This window comes from Acomys russatus, chromosome 2, assembly GCF_903995435.1.
Source record: "Acomys russatus chromosome 2, mAcoRus1.1, whole genome shotgun sequence".
Classification (NCBI taxonomy): Eukaryota; Metazoa; Chordata; class Mammalia; order Rodentia; family Muridae; genus Acomys; species Acomys russatus.
The window spans coordinates 60,314,407-60,334,044 of record NC_067138.1 but is presented as its reverse complement, the minus strand read 5'-3'; the positions used below and the strand labels follow the sequence as shown (position 1 = coordinate 60,334,044).

The 19,638-nt window shown below is 43.3% G+C and overlaps 2 protein-coding genes across 2 annotated transcripts in view; both read left to right on the top strand.

Annotated features, from left to right (window-relative positions):
* Grin3a (glutamate ionotropic receptor NMDA type subunit 3A) overlaps positions 1-16,050 on the top strand; it is a 196,968-nt gene extending 180,918 nt beyond the window's left edge. The window contains exons 7-9 of the mRNA XM_051162041.1: positions 8,947-9,111; positions 10,530-10,606; positions 15,369-16,050. Coding sequence (XP_051017998.1) covers positions 8,947-9,111; positions 10,530-10,606; positions 15,369-15,708 — 582 coding nt within the window. The 3' untranslated portion in view covers positions 15,709-16,050. The remainder of the gene's footprint in view (positions 1-8,946; positions 9,112-10,529; positions 10,607-15,368) is intronic.
* Ppp3r2 (protein phosphatase 3 regulatory subunit B, beta) lies at positions 72-584 on the top strand. Its single transcript, XM_051162052.1, has one exon. It carries the CDS (start codon positions 72-74, stop codon positions 582-584), a length of 513 nt encoding a protein of 170 aa, XP_051018009.1.
* Positions 16,051-19,638: the final 3,588 nt, after the last annotated feature.

The following is a 19,638-nucleotide window of genomic DNA, read 5'->3' as shown; positions in this document are numbered from 1 at the left end:
CACTCTCTGCGCTGCCGCCCACTCCCTCCACTGGCTTTGCCAGCCAAGCCTTACTGCCTCCCTCCACCACCATGGGAAATGAGGCCAGCTACCATCCTGAGATGTGCAACGACTTCGACCATGATGAGATCAAAAGGCTGGGCAAAAGCTTCAAGAAGATGGACGTGGACAAATCGGGCTCCCTGAGCGTGGAAGAGTTCATGTCGCTGCCTGAGCTGCAGCAGAACCCACTGGTGGGCCGAGTGATCGACATCTTCGATACAGACGGCAACGGGGAAGTAGATTTCCTCGAGTTTATCAAGGGCACCTCCCAGTTCAGCGTCAAAGGCGACGAAGAGCAGAAGCTAAGGTTCGCCTTCAGAATCTACGACATCGACAACGATGGTTACATCTCCAACGGGGAGCTCTTCCATGTGCTGAAGATGATGGTAGGGAACAACCTCATGGACTGGCAGCTGCAGCAGCTGGTGGACAAAACCATCTTGGTCGTGGATAAGGACGGCGATGGCCGGATATCCTTCAAAGAGTTCAGCGATGTGGTCAGAAACATGAACATCCACAAGAAATTGGTTGTGTCTGTGTGAGTTCTGTGGGGGCATTTTGCTTTGTTTTGTTTTGTTCAAGGGGTCCACTCAACATAGTTAGCTTGGTTCTCTCTTTCAAGAAGAGCATCCACGCTATCCTGCTACTGTCTCTCTGACTAACCCTAACCTCTGTCATCCATGCTGTATGACTGATGCAACTCGCAATGACTCCAAAGAAGGGAGCAGGGATGGAAATCAGAAACTGAAATAATTCTCATGAGTGCCTTTTTCTTTGTTTTAGAGAACACAGTCAAGAAGGCCAAAAGCTTAAAATTAAGAAAACGTCTATCTTTGCCTTTCAAGGTTATGTATATGGGAGAAGACCACAACTCACATGGAGCCTTTTCACTTACTGGTGGCATTCCGACTTTTAATGGATTGCTACTTTCCTGTTGTCACAACTAGCAAAAATACATTTATCTTTGCTTTAACATCCTTTAATCACTCTCCGTGCACAAGCACCTCCATAGCAGGATGTATCTTGACTCTCTATGATGTACCCAAAAATCCCTGAGCATGTTTGAGGGATAGAAGTCTGAATGAGGGCACTGTATCTCCCTCATGCTTCAGCCTACCAGTAGCACCAGAGCTCATGTAAGAACAGCTAACCCTGGACTGAACACCCAGCCCACCAGGCAACAGGTTTTCAGCATTTTAAGTTCAGAAAAGGCAGAGTTTTGGTCACATAGGGCAAACGCTTCCCCAGAAAGAGCCCCTCATCCTACACCCAGTTGAAGAAAATGGGAGAGTCGGTTCTCCCATGGGACAGCATCAATAGATTCAGGCTGAGGTGGCCTTTCCCAGGATGCTGAGATGCTATGCTTCTGAGTGGTGAGAAATGCAAAGATTTGCAAGCACAGTGAAAGCTGGGAACACCAGATTGGTTTGATTTTGAGGATGAGATCTGGTCCCTAGCAGAGAAGCCAAGAGCTATCATATCCCAGAAAGGTTTCCCCCACTATAGCATCCAGCTCAGAGTTCCTTGTGCCAGAACAACAAGGCTAGTATCCCAGGATGCGCTGGATATTGTCATGTAGTGTATGGATATAGTAATGGATGTTACACACCTCTCTCAGCAATTCACATAGATCCTGTTGGTGGCCGGAAGTCAGCAATGGTAGACAGGACATAGAGGAAAGGAATAAACTTGTTTTGGGAGTCTAGTTAACACTTCTGTTTGTCCCATAAATGTCACTAGCTCTCTGAAGCCCCATAAACTACTGTCAAGTCATAGAGAACAAGGTGTCTTCAGAAGGATAGGGGCAACCCCCGCCTCGACACCTGCCACTTCACAAATTGGTCTCCATAAGGAGCTCCCTAAGACTAAAAATACTGCAACATTGAAATAAAGCCATACTATCCTTGCCCAGTTCAGGGACACCACTTGACCATTTCTCGTTTATTATGTTTTAAAGAAGTTGCCAGTGAGTCTTGGGGAGTGGGAATCCACAGATTTCCTTACTGGCAAGGTGCCCATCTACCCCAAGGCACACTGCAACACGTTTTATACTTGGAAACCACAGGAAAAGGAATCTCTGACTCTAGAATTCCTTTTCCATCATGAAGCATCTACATGAATGGTGCAAATAATTCCATCCCTGTAACAATAGAGCCAAAATCATTTCTCAATAGTCAAGACAGGTTGAGATCCAGACACCACAGATGTGGGTTCAGATAGAACCATACTGCAGTGTAACCATAGCCACCAATTAGTCAGGTGAAAATGAGCAACTTAGCCTGTGGGAATTCTGGGGATTCAAAGAGATGAAATATGTGAAGCATTCACTCTACTAACTTCCTTCCCTTTGTCTCTATCCCTGTCTGTAAGATAAGTGTAGAAACAGCACTGGGATCCCTTGCACTCTTACTTTGTGACATCTTGCCACAACTACTCTAAAATTAAGTGGACATCTGTGTAATCCTGACCCAGAGGGGAGATAATAGGAACAGACACCAAGGCCCTGCTCAGCATGTGTGCACGGAGCACACCACAGACTTCACAATTTGAGACACCAAGAACGCTTGAAAGAGAGCCGTTCATCCTAGCCTGACTTACCTGTCTCTGAGGAGAATTTTTAGTGAGAAGGGTAATCAAAAGCCAAGAAGATCTCCTGAGGACAGACATTATAGCTCTGGACATGCACACTTTCAAATAGGAAAAAAAACCTGAAATTATGACCAAAGATTTGAAGTACAAGGAAACTCCTTTAAAATAACTGGATTAAGTTAATTGCTCAGCCAGTCTACATATCATAGCTACACAAAGCTTTGCAGCACTAATCTTGCACTCAGTATTTGTTTCTGGTTTTAGAATGGAAAATATCTGGCTAGATAGTTGGGAAAATGGATCATATTTACTTCCAAGTTAGAATGCTTTTTTTTTTTTTTCTTTCAGTTAACTGCCAATTTGTCAAAAACCGATAGTTCTATACAACTTCTTGGAGTGACAGTAAGAACTGATGTGGATGGGGTAATCAGCTCCTAACTCTTGCCATGACTTGTGTCATGCCACTTGATCGGCGCTGAGGTGGTGCCTTCATCTCAGCCTTACAAATGACACAGAGACAATCTTGTCCATGGACATGAGGCTGGTAAGAAGAAAGGAAAGATTCAAGACCACAAAGACCGAGCTTCCTTTCTGTCATATTAAATTCCTCTTATTTTTATGCTTCCTACATTTACTTGTCTCAAGTTATTCTTAATAATCCTATTAATGTAACCTGGTCAATCCAATTTTCACAAGAGGAGAAACCGAGAACTAACAAACGAACTGCTTGTCAAGGAGGAAGTGGCCCAGACCTCTTCAGTTTCATGCACTGCAAAGAAACAGATATATTTAAAAGGTGTGTGCGCGCGTGTGTGTGTGTGTGTGTGTGTGTGTGTGTGTGTGTGTGTGTGTGTGTGTGTGTGTATACAGGCACACATATGCATGATTGTGTGAGGACAAGACGTCCGCCCTGGGTATCGTTCCTCAGGGACTATCTAACTTGTGTTTTAAGAGAAAGCATCTCACTGAGACCTAGGGGTCACTACTGAGATTAGGCTGGCTGGTTAATGAGCTCCAAAGACTGCCCTGTCTCCATCAAGCATGCACCCCCATGCCTGGCTCTTTTACATGAGACTCCAAGACTTGAACTCAGGTCAGTTACAATGGTATCACCCCAACCCCTCAACATTCATCTTAACTTGTGAAACAGGTGACCATACTTAAACTGATAACAGCAATACGCTCCAAGGTTACACACAGTAGTAACAACACATTATTGTGATTCAATATTAGTGGATTGTGTCTGCTCTCTACCATATGTTACAATTTCTGAGCCACTAGATAGATTCTCTTTTTGAAACAGAGGGAAAATAGTGGCCTCAGCACAGTTGGTTTGTAAGAGTGTAGCTGCTAATCTGAGAATTAGAGAGTGGGGTGAGAAGGTGGGATGCTAGGCAGAGGACCCAGGGTCTCATGCATGCTAGGCAAGCATTCTACCACTAAGCTGTACTCCCTGAACCTGAAATCCTTTTCAGGATTACCAATGTTAGTAGCCAAACACTGTGACTTATAAACTGTATCACAACACCTTTAAATTATTTGTAGTGAAAAATAACAGTGCATAGATACAGCAGTAAAGCTATATAGATGGATGTTCTTTGACAGTTCACAGATCTAATCCACAAATACGCATTTTTTTTTTCTTGAAAATGGCAGTTTTAAAACATGGTTTTGCCAGTATTTTTTAAGAACCAACAATTGCCTATCATGGTGGTGCATGCCTTTAATCCCAGTATGTAAAGAAATTCGTATTTGTTCTCCTTCTTCTCTCCTCACCTCTCCTCTTCTCTCTTCCCCTCTGCTTCCCCTTCCCCCCTCCGCCCCCTACCCCCGCCTCTCTCTGGATAGGCCTTTGAAGTATTGGGACAAAATTGAAAGTCTCAAAGAACATTTAACATAGTTCCATTCCCTAGCATAAAAACTCAAGATGGACTGTAGAGATAAGCAGTCCCCCAAATCACAACTGAACACAGAACATTTTTTTCAAAACTACTGAAACAGTAGAAGCATGTAGAGAAGACAAAATAAACACACACGTGCAATCTCAAACTTTCATGGAGTAAAATGCAAAAAATAAAAAATATTATAGGAAAATCTAAAGTGGAAAAACATAACAAGGAAATGCTAATAGCTTCTTAAATAAAGCCTCTTTGTGCTTGAAATTCATAAAAATGTGGAAAATGCAAACAGGATTTATACAAAAGGCAGGAAAAATAAGCATGGAAAATATTCAATCATCAAGTAAATAAGTACAATATTTAAATAAGCCTGGACTAGAGGTATAGTCAACAGTAGAGAGCATGTACAGCACCCATGTGGTCCTGGCTTTGATGTTTGCACCAGAAAGGGGGGAAAACTAGTTATGAAACAAGGTGAGGACCTGGAGCTTTGCAGAATCTTGTACCTTGGGTGGCACTGAGACTTGTTTCTGCCATTTTTAAGGGTCATTTTAGATATCTTCAATCACTAAGATAGTCATAACTATTGCCCTGATAAGCACAACCATAGCAGTGTGTAGCCCAGTGATCCAAAATGATACATCTAGATGGTACAGACTTTCTTTTACTGCAGCAATATTTATCGTATATAATAAAGTATAATTATAAACAACTGTTTAATAGTAGTAAATTATGATAAAAAAAAGAAGCAATAGATTTATTCCACTGAAGTTAATAAGTGACTACTTTTTAGAAATAAATATTAAAATGATTTTCGAAAAGACAGTTTAAAAAAAAATACTTTATTGCCACTCTAAAAAACACATATAGGGCAATGATCTTAGTTCAGAAGAGCGAGAAATTTGAAGTCAATGTGTAGGACCAAGCATGGTAGTTCATGCCTATAATCCCAACATTCAGGAGACAGAGGCAGGAGGATTTCCGTGAGTTCAATGACAGTTTGAACTACATAATGAGCTCAAAGGTAGCTTAAGCTACAATATGAAACTCTGTCTCAACAATGTGTTTATTTTATATTAAAAGGATACATTAATTTCAAATCAAGGCTATGTATAGCTCTCCAGAAGGAGGTGGGGCCTCATATGTTCTTCTCTTATCCGTGATGGAATACTGATGGGCTCAGTCTTATACAGGTAACTGTCTCTGCCATGCCATGTACAGAAAACAGAGTTTCACAGCACTCCTTCCCAATCTCCCCCTTTTCTAGTGTTTCCAGAGGCTTGGAGAGGATGCTATAGATATCTCATTCAGAGATGAATACTTAGCCGTGTTCTCAGCGCTTTTACCAATTCTGAGTCTGCATTAACCAGACCTCACTACACGCAGAAACTTTCTTGACTAGGGCTGAAAGTCAAAAACATAAATATTATGAAGACAGTTTAACAATGTGTCCGCTTAGCAAAATAACAACAATAGATCTTCTCTTAGGGCTTATGATGGCCAAGCCATAGGCTTTGACCAGGTTCAGAGTACCAGACATATGTCTTCTTGTGAAGAAGGTCTCAAATCCAATTAGAAAACAGTTCCCTCCATAATGGTCATGCCGTTATTGCACCAGTGGGCACCTCTTGCCTAGCAGGTTGGTATTATACCATTCAGGCCCCAGTCTTTCTCTCTCAGTGGCCTGAAGAGCACCTTGTAGAACTATCAAAGCTAGCCAGCAGGGAGTGAGCTTCCAGTGGGGCTTCACTTTGACTTGACCTACTGTCCTTGACAACAGGTCATGTAGTCCTGGTGAGCAACTGAGAGCAGTGGCAATAGCCGGCATTGCTCGGAAGGCCTCTTGCGTTTTCCAACAGCTCAGAGGGGTGTATCCTACTCCTCCCAATACTGGGATTTTTTTTACTGGGATATAAACAGCTGTGCAGAGGACCAGAGCAATGAGGCAGGGTGGTTGCTGTGTATTATGGACATGGACGGTCTAAGAATGAGAAGAAGGATTAGCTTCACGGGAGCATCATTAACACGAAAACTTCAAATGACGAGCGAAATCCTTTCATCACATTCCCCGCTGGATGGTTGGGACCAGCTGTTCGAAGTGTCTACATATGAGCAAGATTCAAACCAGAGTTTGCGCGCCAACAAAACTGGTGGTCTCGGTCTCTACATTTTCCTGAAATCATCGATGGTCTGGGCAGAAACCACCCACATTTGATAATTACAGGCATCTCCATCTGGATCTACCGTGTTCTTAGAAACGTGATGGCCAGAGTTTGTAGATGGTGGTAGCCTTTTTCATTGCTCTAATAGGAAAACACTTTATTGTTCGTTTTGAGTGCTAAAGATTGAGCCTAGGGAGTGGTGTATGCTCAGCAAGTGTTCTACTACTGGGAGTACAGGTACAAAACAAATACATAGCATATTTAAGAGACATGGTTGACCTAGTTTGCTTTTCATTGCTGTGCTAAAACAATAATCAAAACCAAATGCGGGGGGGAGGCAGGGAAGGTTTTATTTCAGATCGTTGAGGCAAGTCAGAGCAGGAATTCAGGCAGGAGCAGAGGCAGGAACCACAGAGTGATTGCTGCCTTTGCTGCTTACTGATCTGCTCTCTGTGGCTTGCTCGGCTTGTTTCTTACACAACCCAGGACCATCTGCCCAATGGTGACGTCACCATCATCAACTGTTAATCAGTAAAATGCCTCTACAGACTTTCCCACAGGCCAGCCTGGTGGAAGCAATTCCCCAATTGAAGTTCTATCATGTACCTCTACTCCGTATCAAGTTGACAAACACTAACAAGCACCATGACCCAAGAAGAAAAGGGCTGGCTTATACCTACAGCCTTACAGCTTATCACTCAGACTTAGACACAAACATTTGGGTTGATGCTCACAGGCAGAGTGGGTTTTCAATTCAGATACTGATTTTTTTTTTAATAAAAATATTTGGCAACTTGTTATAGACAATACGTGGTGAGAGATCAGATAGCGAAGGATCACTTAAAGCAAGAGAGGTTCACTTAACAGATGTCAGCCTGTATCTGCAGCCTGGCTCCCCCACTTATTAGTGTGTTGGATTTCGGGAAATGAGTTATGTCTCTAGGCCCTTCAAGTATGAAACGGAGGTAATTAATATAAGATCACAATATAAATATACACACATAGAGGCAGGTATACCTATGAAATGCCTACTTAAAAGATAAATATACAGGACAGCCAGGGCTACACAGTGAAACCCTGCCCTGAAAAAAAAAAACAGAAAATAATAAAGAAACAAACAGAACTGGAAAGATGGCTTAGTGGTTAAGAGCGTTTGTTGCTCTTCCAGAGGATCCAAGTTCAATTTTCATCACCTATGTGGAAGTTAACAACTGTCTTTAACTCCATTCCAGGAGAGTCTAACACCCTCTTCTGGCTTCCGTGGACACTTACATACACTGACGTACGAGCAGGCAGAATACTCACACACATAAAATAAAACCTGTTAGCCTGTTAATGTGCAGTATGTATAAAAGCATAAATAGATATATAAACCCAAGGCAGATTATTAACTAGTGAGGAAAATATGATTTTGTTATACACAAGAAAACAGAAGGAGAGTTTGTTTGATGGCAAGGTGATCCAGTGTGAATTACATGTCTTCCTCATCTTGACAGTGCCTTATAAAAACTATGGCTCATTTAGAGTTTTTGCTGTCCATCTGATGATGTGAATGTTAAAACCCAACAATATTTCTCCCCAGTTGTTCTGTATCTGATAATCTGCTAATTATCAGTGATAATGACATCACCACCCAGGCTTGCTAGTATGTCATGTAAGAACTTAGCATATGTTTCCTTAACTATAAAGCTATAAAAGTCCTTAGAAAAAGCCAGTAGCCAAGGCTCCTTTTTCTTCTTCTCCGTGGCTGCCTTATTTTGTGGCCTGGTGCAACTTTCTATTCCTCGCTGGTGTAGTTCCACAACTATTAAACCGTTTAACTAAAGGACGTTGACATTCCTGCCAGATCTAGATCTCACTTCCATAGTTATTCAACCCATAACCTTTTCTCCTTAAAATATATTCTTTTTCCACTCCTGAAAGAGGTTCTTTCATAGCTATTCAACTGTTTCACATATTCAACTGTTACACGTCTTTATTTCTCTGCCTGTAAGAAATGGAAACACAGCCCAGAGTCAAAGCCTTTGTACAACTCCAGGGACGACACACAGTGAGGTCCATGTGTGAGCAGCACTACAGGACGGTGCTCAGCAGCATCCCTCAGTAACCCTGGGTGTGTCCTTCATGCTGGAGTATAGTGGTGTTCACCCAGGGAGGAAGGGTCTCTGACTCAAGTAACTGAATCAAAGAGAAAAAAAAATGAGCATCGAGCTGCATGCATCATGATATTCAAGGCCTTTCCTGTCTCGTCACAGACTTTGCAAATGGGCATCAAGCATTTCTCTGGACTCTTCGTGCTCCTGTGCATAGGATTTGGTCTCTCCATCTTGACGACCATTGGTGAACACATAGTGTACAGACTGCTGCTACCACGAATCAAGAACAAATCCAAGCTACAATACTGGCTGCACACCAGTCAGGTGAGTTCCGCAGGACTCTTGGGCCAGTGTTCCTGTACTTAAGAATGCCCGGGGAGGTAAAGATCCAGGGAAGTTTGTCAATTGACAAACAGCAAGAAACCAAGATACGGGTAGCCAAGCACTCATGGGTGGAACTCGCTTTATTCCACTAACCCATCTCCCCATAAGTTGAAGATTCACAGTATCCGTTCCTCTCCTGAACACTATTGCTGCCCATAAAAGACACATATAACTGTTTTGAACCCAGTTTCACTTAACAAAGATCATCTGAAGAGATGATGTGAAAAATCCATTTCCCACAGATCCTTTCCTTGTTAAACTAAAAACTAGTAAGAGTCTCAGGTGTCCATTTGCTTTTAGGTGGTCCCGTTTCCCTGGTCTGTGTGTTTCTCTGTCAGGGGTTCTAAGGCCTGCTTGTATGATGCCATGTCTCACAGAAGCAAGGTTCTCTCTTGTAAGACAAAGACCAACACCTGATTTACAGAGATAAGGAAAGTGTTGACACAGACTATTTGGACACATTTCTTTGCATCTCTTTCCTTGTGGAAAACCATGTGGGCATGCACGGTGTAGTCAGAGGGTGTGTCGGGATGCATGGTTTCATCTGACCATGTAAGGTGGGTAAGCCACCACACTTCCCCAGTATGGGGTCCCTTTTGCCTCTTACCGCTCCATGACTCACCTCACCTCTTGAAGGTGAGGCTGAATGTATTTCTCCTTTTGTCATTCACCCATTCTCTTACTCATTTCCTTGATCTGTGTTTCCGTTTTGTTTTTGTTTTCTAGACAGATAACCAATTTTCTCACCATCGGGGCCCTGTTCTTCATGCTTTCTAGGGAGACGGTGTTCTCCTTGAAATCTGCAGACAAGTGATGGTCTCTGTGTGATGCTAACATAATTAAATCTTCAGGAAACTTGCTTCCCTTCCTTGTTTTTATTGCTTTTGACTCAACTCTGACAACTGTACAAGGCTTTGTACCACACAGGAGTTGTTGGTTGTCACTTCTTTGTTTCATATGCCATTTCACCATCCAATGCATTTCTTCTTGTTCTTCTTCTTCTTGTTCTTCTTCTTCTTCTTCTTCTTCTTCTGCTTCTTTTTCTCCTTCTTCTTTTTCTTCTTCTTCTTTTTCTTCTTCTTCTTTTTCTTCTTCTTCTTCTTCTTCTTCTTCTTCTTCTTCTTCTTCTTCTTCTTCTTCTTCTTCTTCTTCTAGAGATATTAAGCTATACTTTAGAATCCTTGTTAACCTTGCAATGTGCAATTGCTGGATGTGGACCTAATTTCATGCATGCCTGAAGTTCTGGTTAAAGAAGCCAAGGTTTTTCACTAGTAGATAATCTGTGAAACCACAAGCAGTGTTTTGTCCCCTGAAACACACATTTCAAATGATCTCTATGAATCTGTTCTTCCTACCAGAGGTTGCACAGAGCGTTAAACACGTCATTTGTAGAAGAAAAGCAGCCACGTTTCAAGACAAAACGTGTGGAAAAGAGGTAAGAAGTCAAAGCTGTCTTTGCCTTTACTAAAAGAAGTTTAGACATGTGACAATACCCCTTATTCAAAAAGAACTTGCCTCTAAATAAGTATTCAGACCAAATTTGGGCCATCTGTTGATACATAAAATGGATACAAATACATGGATTTTCAGTTATAATGACATAAAGGAGAAAATAACCACATCCAGGCACTGGAATGCAGGTATGTTCTGCAGAATCTGGCACCTGGGTCCAGTCCTGTCTCCAACATTTTATAATATGTGTTACTTTGGATCTGTGCCTCAGACTCCTTATCTGTGAAAGAGGTAAAAACAGTATCCACTCCCTAAAGTTATAAATGCAATGGTAAGCTAAAAGCCCTGAAAGTAAAGCAAATGCCTAATAAACAGCAGCAACTATCATGTACCAAATGTACAGAACCTGCAGCAGGCAATCTTTTTCACCTGGAATTGCCTTCTAGTCATGTTTCAATTCCCCACCCCTCCAGCACTCGTAAGAATATGCAAAACACACTAGAGAGATGCCCTACTAAATCCACTTTCTGGCACTCTTACAACTCCACAGAAAAGGTCCGCACTAATAGGAAAAAATAATTAAATTAAAAATAAATTAAATGTGGTGAGGGCCCACACCTTCAGCACAGCCAGCCTATAGATGGCTGTGTCCTCATCTGAGGTGACTGAAGATGTCAGAATCACTTTGGGTCTGCTGCTTTGGGAACTCTGCTGCAGCTGCCCGAGGCTGCCCTCCCGGAGCTCTCAATGCCCAGAGACCTCAAATAGGGCACTGGCTCTGTGCATCAGTGGAACATCTCCAACTCAAAGCTGGGATGTCTGGGTAGTCTTAAGACATGAAACTAACACCTCTCATTCATAACAGAAGGAAAATGGTATACAACAGATTTCTTGTCTGGCTTGTATCTCCTCTGTGGCTGCTCTAGTTCCTTCTTTCTGGGTTGCATCTAGCTTGTCAGAATCATTTATAATCTCTTAAGGCTCCTTTCCAGTCACAGAATAACTTGTCACCTGGCTGTCAGTGTGTGCAAGTCTCCTAGTGACAAGCTACAGACTAGCCAGGTCACAGCTGTTCTGTTACATTAGAGGGATTTTTATTCTATAATTCTTTAATCAGAAGAAGACGTGGCTGTAAAACACTGTTTTACAATTATAATACTTTTTTTTCCAGGAATAGAAACCAGAAGCCCAGTGACCCTGTCCCTTTGATGGGACTCTTAAGCCCGCTTCACCTAAGCTGAGAGCCAACCGTGCCTCTTCACTCACTTAGCCACTTTTCTTGCAGATCCCCTTCCTTACAGTGACAAGGAGCTGACAAACTATGTCTTCATCACTGTGACCCAATGAAACCTCAACCTGTCGCTAACAGACTTGCATTGTAGCACAGCATAGGATACTGCTGCGAGTGCTCTGTGACTAGAGTTTAGGTGATGATGAAAATTATTCTGATGAGCTGGCTATGATCTGGGGAGATTGGAACAAAGCACTGGGGCTGCAAGCCAGGAAGAAGAATCGTGCTGTCTACCCCCTTCCTTTTATTGTGAATGGCCCACGTTTGCTGAGGCAATCTCCCTACAACTCAGAGCCTGCAACCTCCCAAACTCCATGTGCGTTTGAAGTCTCACAGTTAGGGTACCAGTTTTGAACAGTCCAGTGGCATACCGAGTTTGAGTCTTACATAACTGCTCCAGTGAAGCCTGTTTTGCTCCTTTTACTGTGAAATACCTCTCATTCCGCTGGTCACTTTCAACTCTTCAGACCTAAACATTCTTAACGCCAGGACTATAACACACTCACCCCTTCTAATTGGACGCCTTGTCTATTTGAGCGTCTACCGCCTTGCACTTACAGGTAGCTCGGAGCCACACATCTACTGTCAGCACAGTGATGCTAGCAACTAGAGTATGTTACAAAGATGTCCAGTTTTTTTTTCCTTATTAGTCTGTTATATTTCCACATCAATGCTCCAAGACTTGAATAACCAGATTGCTTGTCTCTAAGTATCTGATCACTATGGTGACCTGCACAGTCTAACAGGATGGGCAAACAACTCTACTCTTAGTATTGTCCTACTGTCAATCATTCTATAGTCTTACGGTTAAGTTTGCTGCCTTTCTCTCTTCTCTTGGAAGGATAAAATGCAAATGTCCATGCCATTAGAAATCGGCATCCTCCTCTCTTCTCCATATTTATTGAATGGGTTTGGAGGGATAGATGAATGGAAGAGTAACCGATGAGATTGGTGGCTTGGAGAAACCCTAGGCCATAGTACTGAGGCAGATTTTAATGCATATATAACACACATTTAATACACACTAATGAATATGTCAAGAGAGTTTTTATATGTAATTCTTGATTTAGTCTGTATGAAAAGTTAAAGGCTAGAAGAGGACTTCTAACCATATCATCTCTGGTTCTAATGTCAGGGAAGCAGCTGTAAGTAGAATCACTATAGAACTTTCCCCCAGACCATGACTCAGGAAAAGTGAGCTCCGGTGCTATTTCATCTATGAGATTTCAACAAGAGTAACATCGAGGAATGACCAGAAGGTTTGGAGCATGTTTGTATTAGAGCCCTGGGTGGGTTTCAGTCAGAGTCTACTGAGTGCCAAGTCATCCCAATACTTAACAACAATTGCTTAGTGATCTATGGATCAGCTGGGTTCATGCATATATCTCTAGCCAGGCTGGGGAAAGAAAGAAAGCAGCCAAGATTTGTCTGACTAATTGTCCTCTGCTGAACCAACTAGGAAACCTGTGGACTTTGTGTCTGCCACCCACCAACAGGTCAATGAGGACTTGTGTTATATTTGCAGAGATTTGAGAGTGACAATGTGCAAGGTTGTTAAAACTTAGGCTTAGGGGCTGGAGAGATGGCTCAGAGGTTAAGGGCACTGCTCCTCCAGAGGTTCTGAGTTCAATTCCCAGCAACTACACGGTGACTCACAACCATCTATAATGTAATCTGATGCCCTCTTCTGGCCTGCAGGAGTACATGCAGGCAGAGCACCGTATACATGATAATAAATAAATAATAAATCTTAAAAAACAACAACAACAACAACAACAACAACTTAGGCTTGGCACTCCTCAACTTTCCTAGTACTCAAAACAAATAATGAGGCCAGAGCCAAGGGTGGCAGTTCTTAGCTGTAAATCCCAGCACTTGGGAGACGAAAGCAAAAGAATCACCATCAGTTTGAGACAAATTTGGACTATATAATGAGTTCCAGGCCAGCCTGGGTTATGGAGTGAGACCTTGTCTTAAACAGAAAATGTCACGTAGCTATACCTCATAAACCAAGGAAAGGGGCCATGGATTAAAACAAAATGAATTAGCCAACCTTGGCAATCTACTTCTGGGCAGAGCAGCCTAGACTCATTCTATGAAGTCTGTGTTTTGCTTTCAACCATTTAACTACAGTGATAACTCATTTCCCCTCCCTTTGTCTTTGCTACCCCAGGGCCTCCACCTCCACTCTCTCAGGCAATTAGGGGTCCAGGAATAAAGCTGATTCAGTTTTATGGGAACAAAACACAAGGACTTAACAGAGGTTTCCTGTTGTTCTGTGCCATGTAGGAAACTGCAAAAGTGGTCATAATCTTCCTCCTCTTTTTCTTCCTTCTCCTCCAGGGTAGAAGGAATCAGCAGTCACACTGCCTAGACTAAGCTGTTCTCACAGTGAGAAACTCTCCTCATTGCATCTGACTGTCAAGATGTATTTGAGAACTTACCCAGCACCCTCTGATTCCCACTAACATTGTATAGCCATGTCTTCGAGATGGTGGCAAGTGGCATATGCAAGCCTGAAAAAATTGTAAATCTATTTCTAGTCATCATTACTCAGAAAGAATCGAGTGCTCTTGTTTTTGTTTTTAGCATCAAACTTGACATCTCAACCTACATAAAGTCACCCTTGTAGTGAGAAACACTTTGCTAAGACTTTTGTAAATATGCCTTTATTCCCCCCCTGAAGCCCAGTATAGCCCAGAAGGGCTAAAAGTCAGCCATACATTATTACCAACTAACAACCAAGCAAGCAACTGGTGCTTAAAGCACTACAACTGAACAAAGATCTTTCACTCTTATCTCTATAGCCATATGATGTCTCCAGGCAGCACTGCTTTCTGAACACTGCCTATCGGTAAGGTATAGAAGTGTCCCTAAGCATAGGAAAGATGGCTCAGCATGTAAGAGCGCTTGTTCTGCAAGCGTGAGGACCTGAGTTAAAACCCCAGCATCCAAGTTAAAGCCCAGCATGAGTTCATGTGCCTGCAACCCCAGCACTGGGGACTGGGACAGGCAGTTCCTGGGAACTCGGTGCCTAGCTGGCCTAAACAAAATGGTACCTTAGTGGCCCCTGTCTAAAGCAATAGAGGAAAACGCATAATTCTTTCTGTAGCCTCAACATGTTTGTCCTGGAAATGAACTCACACACATATATTCTCATTTCCCTCCCCCATCCCCCCTCTCTCTCACACACACAGAGTACTTTAAATTATTCATAAGACAATGTATCATTTCCTATTTCATCAGAGGCCACCCAATTCTAGTGTCAAAGCAACATAAGGCTTGGGAAGTCCTCCAATTCAGTTCATGGCTCCCATTGTCACCAGGGCACTCTAAGCAGGCAGTCCACTCATGGCTTGATGACTTCATTTCAACCAGTTCTCCACTGCTCACACAGCAGATGGAGAAGATGAGAGTGCAAGACAGGAGTCTCTGAATTGTCTCTGTTTCCTAGGTCCAACGTGGGACCTCAGCAGCTCATGGTGTGGAATACTTCCAGTCTGAGTCATGACAACCAACGAAAATACATCTTTAGTAACGAGGGAGAACAAAACCAGCTGGGTACCCAGACCCACCAGGACTTCCCTCTTCCTCCAAGGAGAAGAGAGCTCCCTGCCTCACTGACCACCAATGGGAAAGCAGACTCCCTCAACGTGGCTCGGAACTCAGTGATGCAGGAACTCTCCGAGTTGGAGAAGCAGATCCAAGTGATCCGACAGGAGCTGCAGTTGGCTGTAAGCAGGAAAACCGAGCTGGAGGAATATCAAAGGACACATCGGCCTTGCGAACCCTAGGCAGTGCCACTGCTTCTCGTTCTCAGCCCCTGGTAGAGGCATTTCATAAAGCTTTTGTACTGACTGACAAAGGTGTGTGGTCCTGCAGTGAACTGTGCTGTTCTGGCCTAACATGCAGCAGCAGCAGCAGCAGCAGCAGCAGCAGCAGCAGCAGCAGCTCTTCCCACAAACACCCCCCAGGTCTCCAGGGTAGCAATCTTTTCCAGAGAAGAAATCTAGAGTTAGACAGGAGTAAAGTCTGCATAAGGGGATTGCTGAGCAGCCAGACAACTCTGGCTCCTGTCAACCTTTTCACCTGGTGCCACAATAATATTTCTGGTTTTTAGCCCTTTCTCTGCACTTCAAAACGAGATAAAAACTGTTGCTCATACCTCTCTTAGTGGGTTGGTTTTTAATATTATTACAAAATAAAATTATTCAGCGCTGCAGATTTGATACAACTCCCCAATCTAGATTTGACCTTACATTCTGAATGAGCAAGCTAGGAGCCAGGAAAACTGGGGCAGAGCAGATACACACAAAAAAATAAATGGAGCTCAGAATCACCACAGGCAAGGGTTGACTGGCTAAGCTGGCACCATGCCCTTGAGCAGCTCTGGACCTCTGACCCTATCCTGACTAACATGTGGTAGGAACATGTTGTATCATCGCTAGGAGAGAAAAAGGGATGCCGAGTGGGAGCAGAGGCCAGGCAGATCTGGGCCAGCAAGGCAGTTGGGCTAAAGAACGTATTGCACTATACTTCCAATATAACCAAGCATCTCCACCATAGTGTGTGCCTTTTATTAAAGGAAAGAGAAGCAAAGCAAGGCCATGTCCTTAGCGGGAGCCTGTGCTATCCCCTAGTTAATGCCTGTAACAGGGTCTGTGAGCTGACACTGTGTTAAGTGAAATGTTCTATGTACATATAGGGCTGTGTTCAGATCAGTGGACACCTCTCTCTTAGCCAGAGGAACCCCAGAAGCAACTGGGGGGCAGGGGGTTGTGAACATCACAAATGTTATTAAATACTGGAGTCTGCACTCCTTCATCATCTCCCACCCTTACACTTACTGGTCTCTGGTAAACTATGGTACGTTCTAGTCTCTCTGATTATCCTCCTGGCTCCATTTAATGCCCTCAGAGATTGATGTCATTAGCCTAGCTTCCCCTCGGCTTAGGTATCACTTTTAGTCATGCAATTGCTTGGCATGCCGAAAGGAAGAAACATGAGATCTCTAGACTTCCTGTACACTCTCAAATGTTGGCTAGATAACATCTAAAGCCCTCATCAGAGTGCCAATTGCCAAGACTCAACCACAAGTAACGTTGGGAACACCTAGAGGTGGGCTCAGAATTCTAATGCTAGTCAGCACCCCAACCCACAGTCCTAAAGTTATTCTCAAAGAAGCACGGCTCTGGAAGTTTGGCTACCTCTAGGCATGTAGTAAGAAAGGAGTCTATTGACTTTTCTCCCTTTACTTTGGCACCCAACTGTTGGCTAATTTCTACATCCCTACCCTAACACCAGCGTTCTGTTTGGAAGTAGACTTTCTTGTTGACCAGTGTTGCTTCATCTCCATACTCACTTCTCCAATTATTTTGATGTCTATAATGAATGCACAACACTGTCCCAAGCAGTGCTCAGGTCATTAAAAAAAAGGGGCTTCAATCTTACAACTCCCACATGGGGACACAATGTCTGCACTCCACCAAGAGCTACACAGATCCTAGATAAAGATGGCCATGGCACCCTAAGTTGTAATCCGAACACCTGAGCATGAGCTAATGGCAGAGTAAACCTAGGAGTGCAAGTCAAGAGATATTCAAGAGGAGGCAGGGGCTTTAGATATAGACTTCAGCTTCACCGATTTCAGGGGGAGGGGAGGCTGAAAATGGGGACTATGTGCTTCACAGTGTCCTCGTGCCCTCCTGCACTCTCTCCCCAGCAGGCCTTAGCTGCCTTTGGCCTATTCCATCCCTTAGCCATTCCTACCCATCTGCAACAAAGCCCTGGGGACTCTGCTCTGAGCATCCCTGGCTACCTATTCAGCCTGCAGTGTACTCCAGTTCACACAACAGCCATGCTCCTGTGGTACATGGGACACTTGTTCAACAACTCATATTCCGACTGTACTTGAGAGGCTGGCTATTTAAAGGAACACAGAGGTGAATTCTTTTGTAAAGAATCCTTTTGTAATGCAACCAATTATCCCTTAAGGTATCTGTTTTTCTGTTTTGTAAGCTTGAATTTTTGTATATCTGGTTTATCTTAAGCTTCTCTACTGAGGCATTCTGAGTAGTGGTGGTCACACGGAAGAGCATCCTGCCTACCCACAGAGCAGAGAACCAGTGCACACTCTAAGAGCAACTACTTGGCCAGTACTATGGCCAGGATGCAGCAAGCAACAGCAGGAGTAAAGGCAGGCTCACTGCTGTCAATACTGCTTAAAATGCTTTCATGTCCTGGGTAAAGAAAAAAATATAATTGCTTGTGAAGCAGTTTTCATGATAAATAGCAAAAAGGAAGAAAAAAAAAAGAAAAAAAGAAAAAAAAAGAAAAAAAATTAATGGTAGTAATTGAACAGTGTTTTGCAATTTGTGAAACAGTGTGCTGTGTTTTGTACAAAGACTTCACGAAAGGGAGAGTCCTTCCAAACCTTTGTTCTGTTCCACCTCAGCTCCCCCACCTACCCCTCAGGCTCACAGAGGAAAGTTCCAGTGATGGGGCTATTGGAATGGGCTAAGGGATGCTCCCTTGCTTCCTGCACTCCCTTGGGAAACCTGAGATATAGCAAACTGTCCCATACTCCAAGCCCATTCTCCAAGGGGGCCTGGCACGGGAAGTACAAAAGGCATGACTGGGTAAGCTGCTTTGTTTGAATAAGAAAGTAAGGGTTCCACAGTGTGCTTGCCACATGAGGAGAGTGTTCCTCCAACACATCAAAGCAAGTTAGGACAGCTGGGACAGCCAAAGAAGCAGCCATACAGACCTAAGAAGTCAGGGTCTGCTGTGTGCCTGGATTTTCTATTATTCGTAAGATTTGTACAAAACCTATTCAAGAATGGCTGCTTCCCTCCCACCCCCTGGAAATGGTCCACAGAGACACCAGAACATAACTCCATCACTGAGGTGTTGGGTCTGCTGGAGCCTGGGGGCAAAGTTGAGCACCCCTTTGCATGGATCAAGAGAGGAAAAGAAACCACTTTAGAGTCTCTTTTCCTCTCAACTCATATTTGAAAAGACAAACCAGAAAATTCAGTCTTCGGGAGAAATTACTTTTCTAGTCATAAAACCCACTTCACCACGTGTATTGGTCTGTTACACCTTTCTCCCTAACCAAATCCCTGACTCTTGCCACCAAACACACCCAATCTAGGAATCCCCTCACTCTCTTTCGTTTAGCTGCCAATCATTTTATGAAAATGAAGTGCTTCTAAGTATTTCCTTAAGGTCTGTGAAGAGTATTTGCCCTGCGTCTTCCTTTCAGTGTGTGTGCAACTACTCCGCTCCAAGAACTGAAACGCTGTCTTGGGAGCATGACGTGAACAGGCTGTTTTGCTCCAGCCACTTTTCTTGTACAACCACGGGGATGGACTAGATGGCCTCAGGTCTTTTCCATCTTCGCTTTCTATGACTGTGGAATAAATGTTCAGATAGAAACTTCACTTCCAGTTGTGTTGCGGGCATTCTTTGGGGATTCAAATGTCAAGAAGGCACCAGCCCCTTAGATGACTTATGCGTGTTCTTCTGCCTAGTCCACAGCAGCACAAGGCATACGAGGGAAAGCAGGCTCTGGGCATTAGGAAACAGGGACAACTCTATATGAGAAAGACATTGTGGGAAAAAAAGAAACACTCTTCATGGGTCTCTAAAAACTCTGTTTTAGCCATCTTCCTTTAGTAATTCAACAAAACCATCCTAGTTTCCATTTACACATCAATGCTACA

Bases quoted from the DNA above. Each gene is read 5' to 3' on its own strand.
- Ppp3r2 (XM_051162052.1), top strand. From the start codon at position 72: ATGGGAAATGAGGCCAGCTACCATCCTGAGATGTGCAACGACTTCGAC.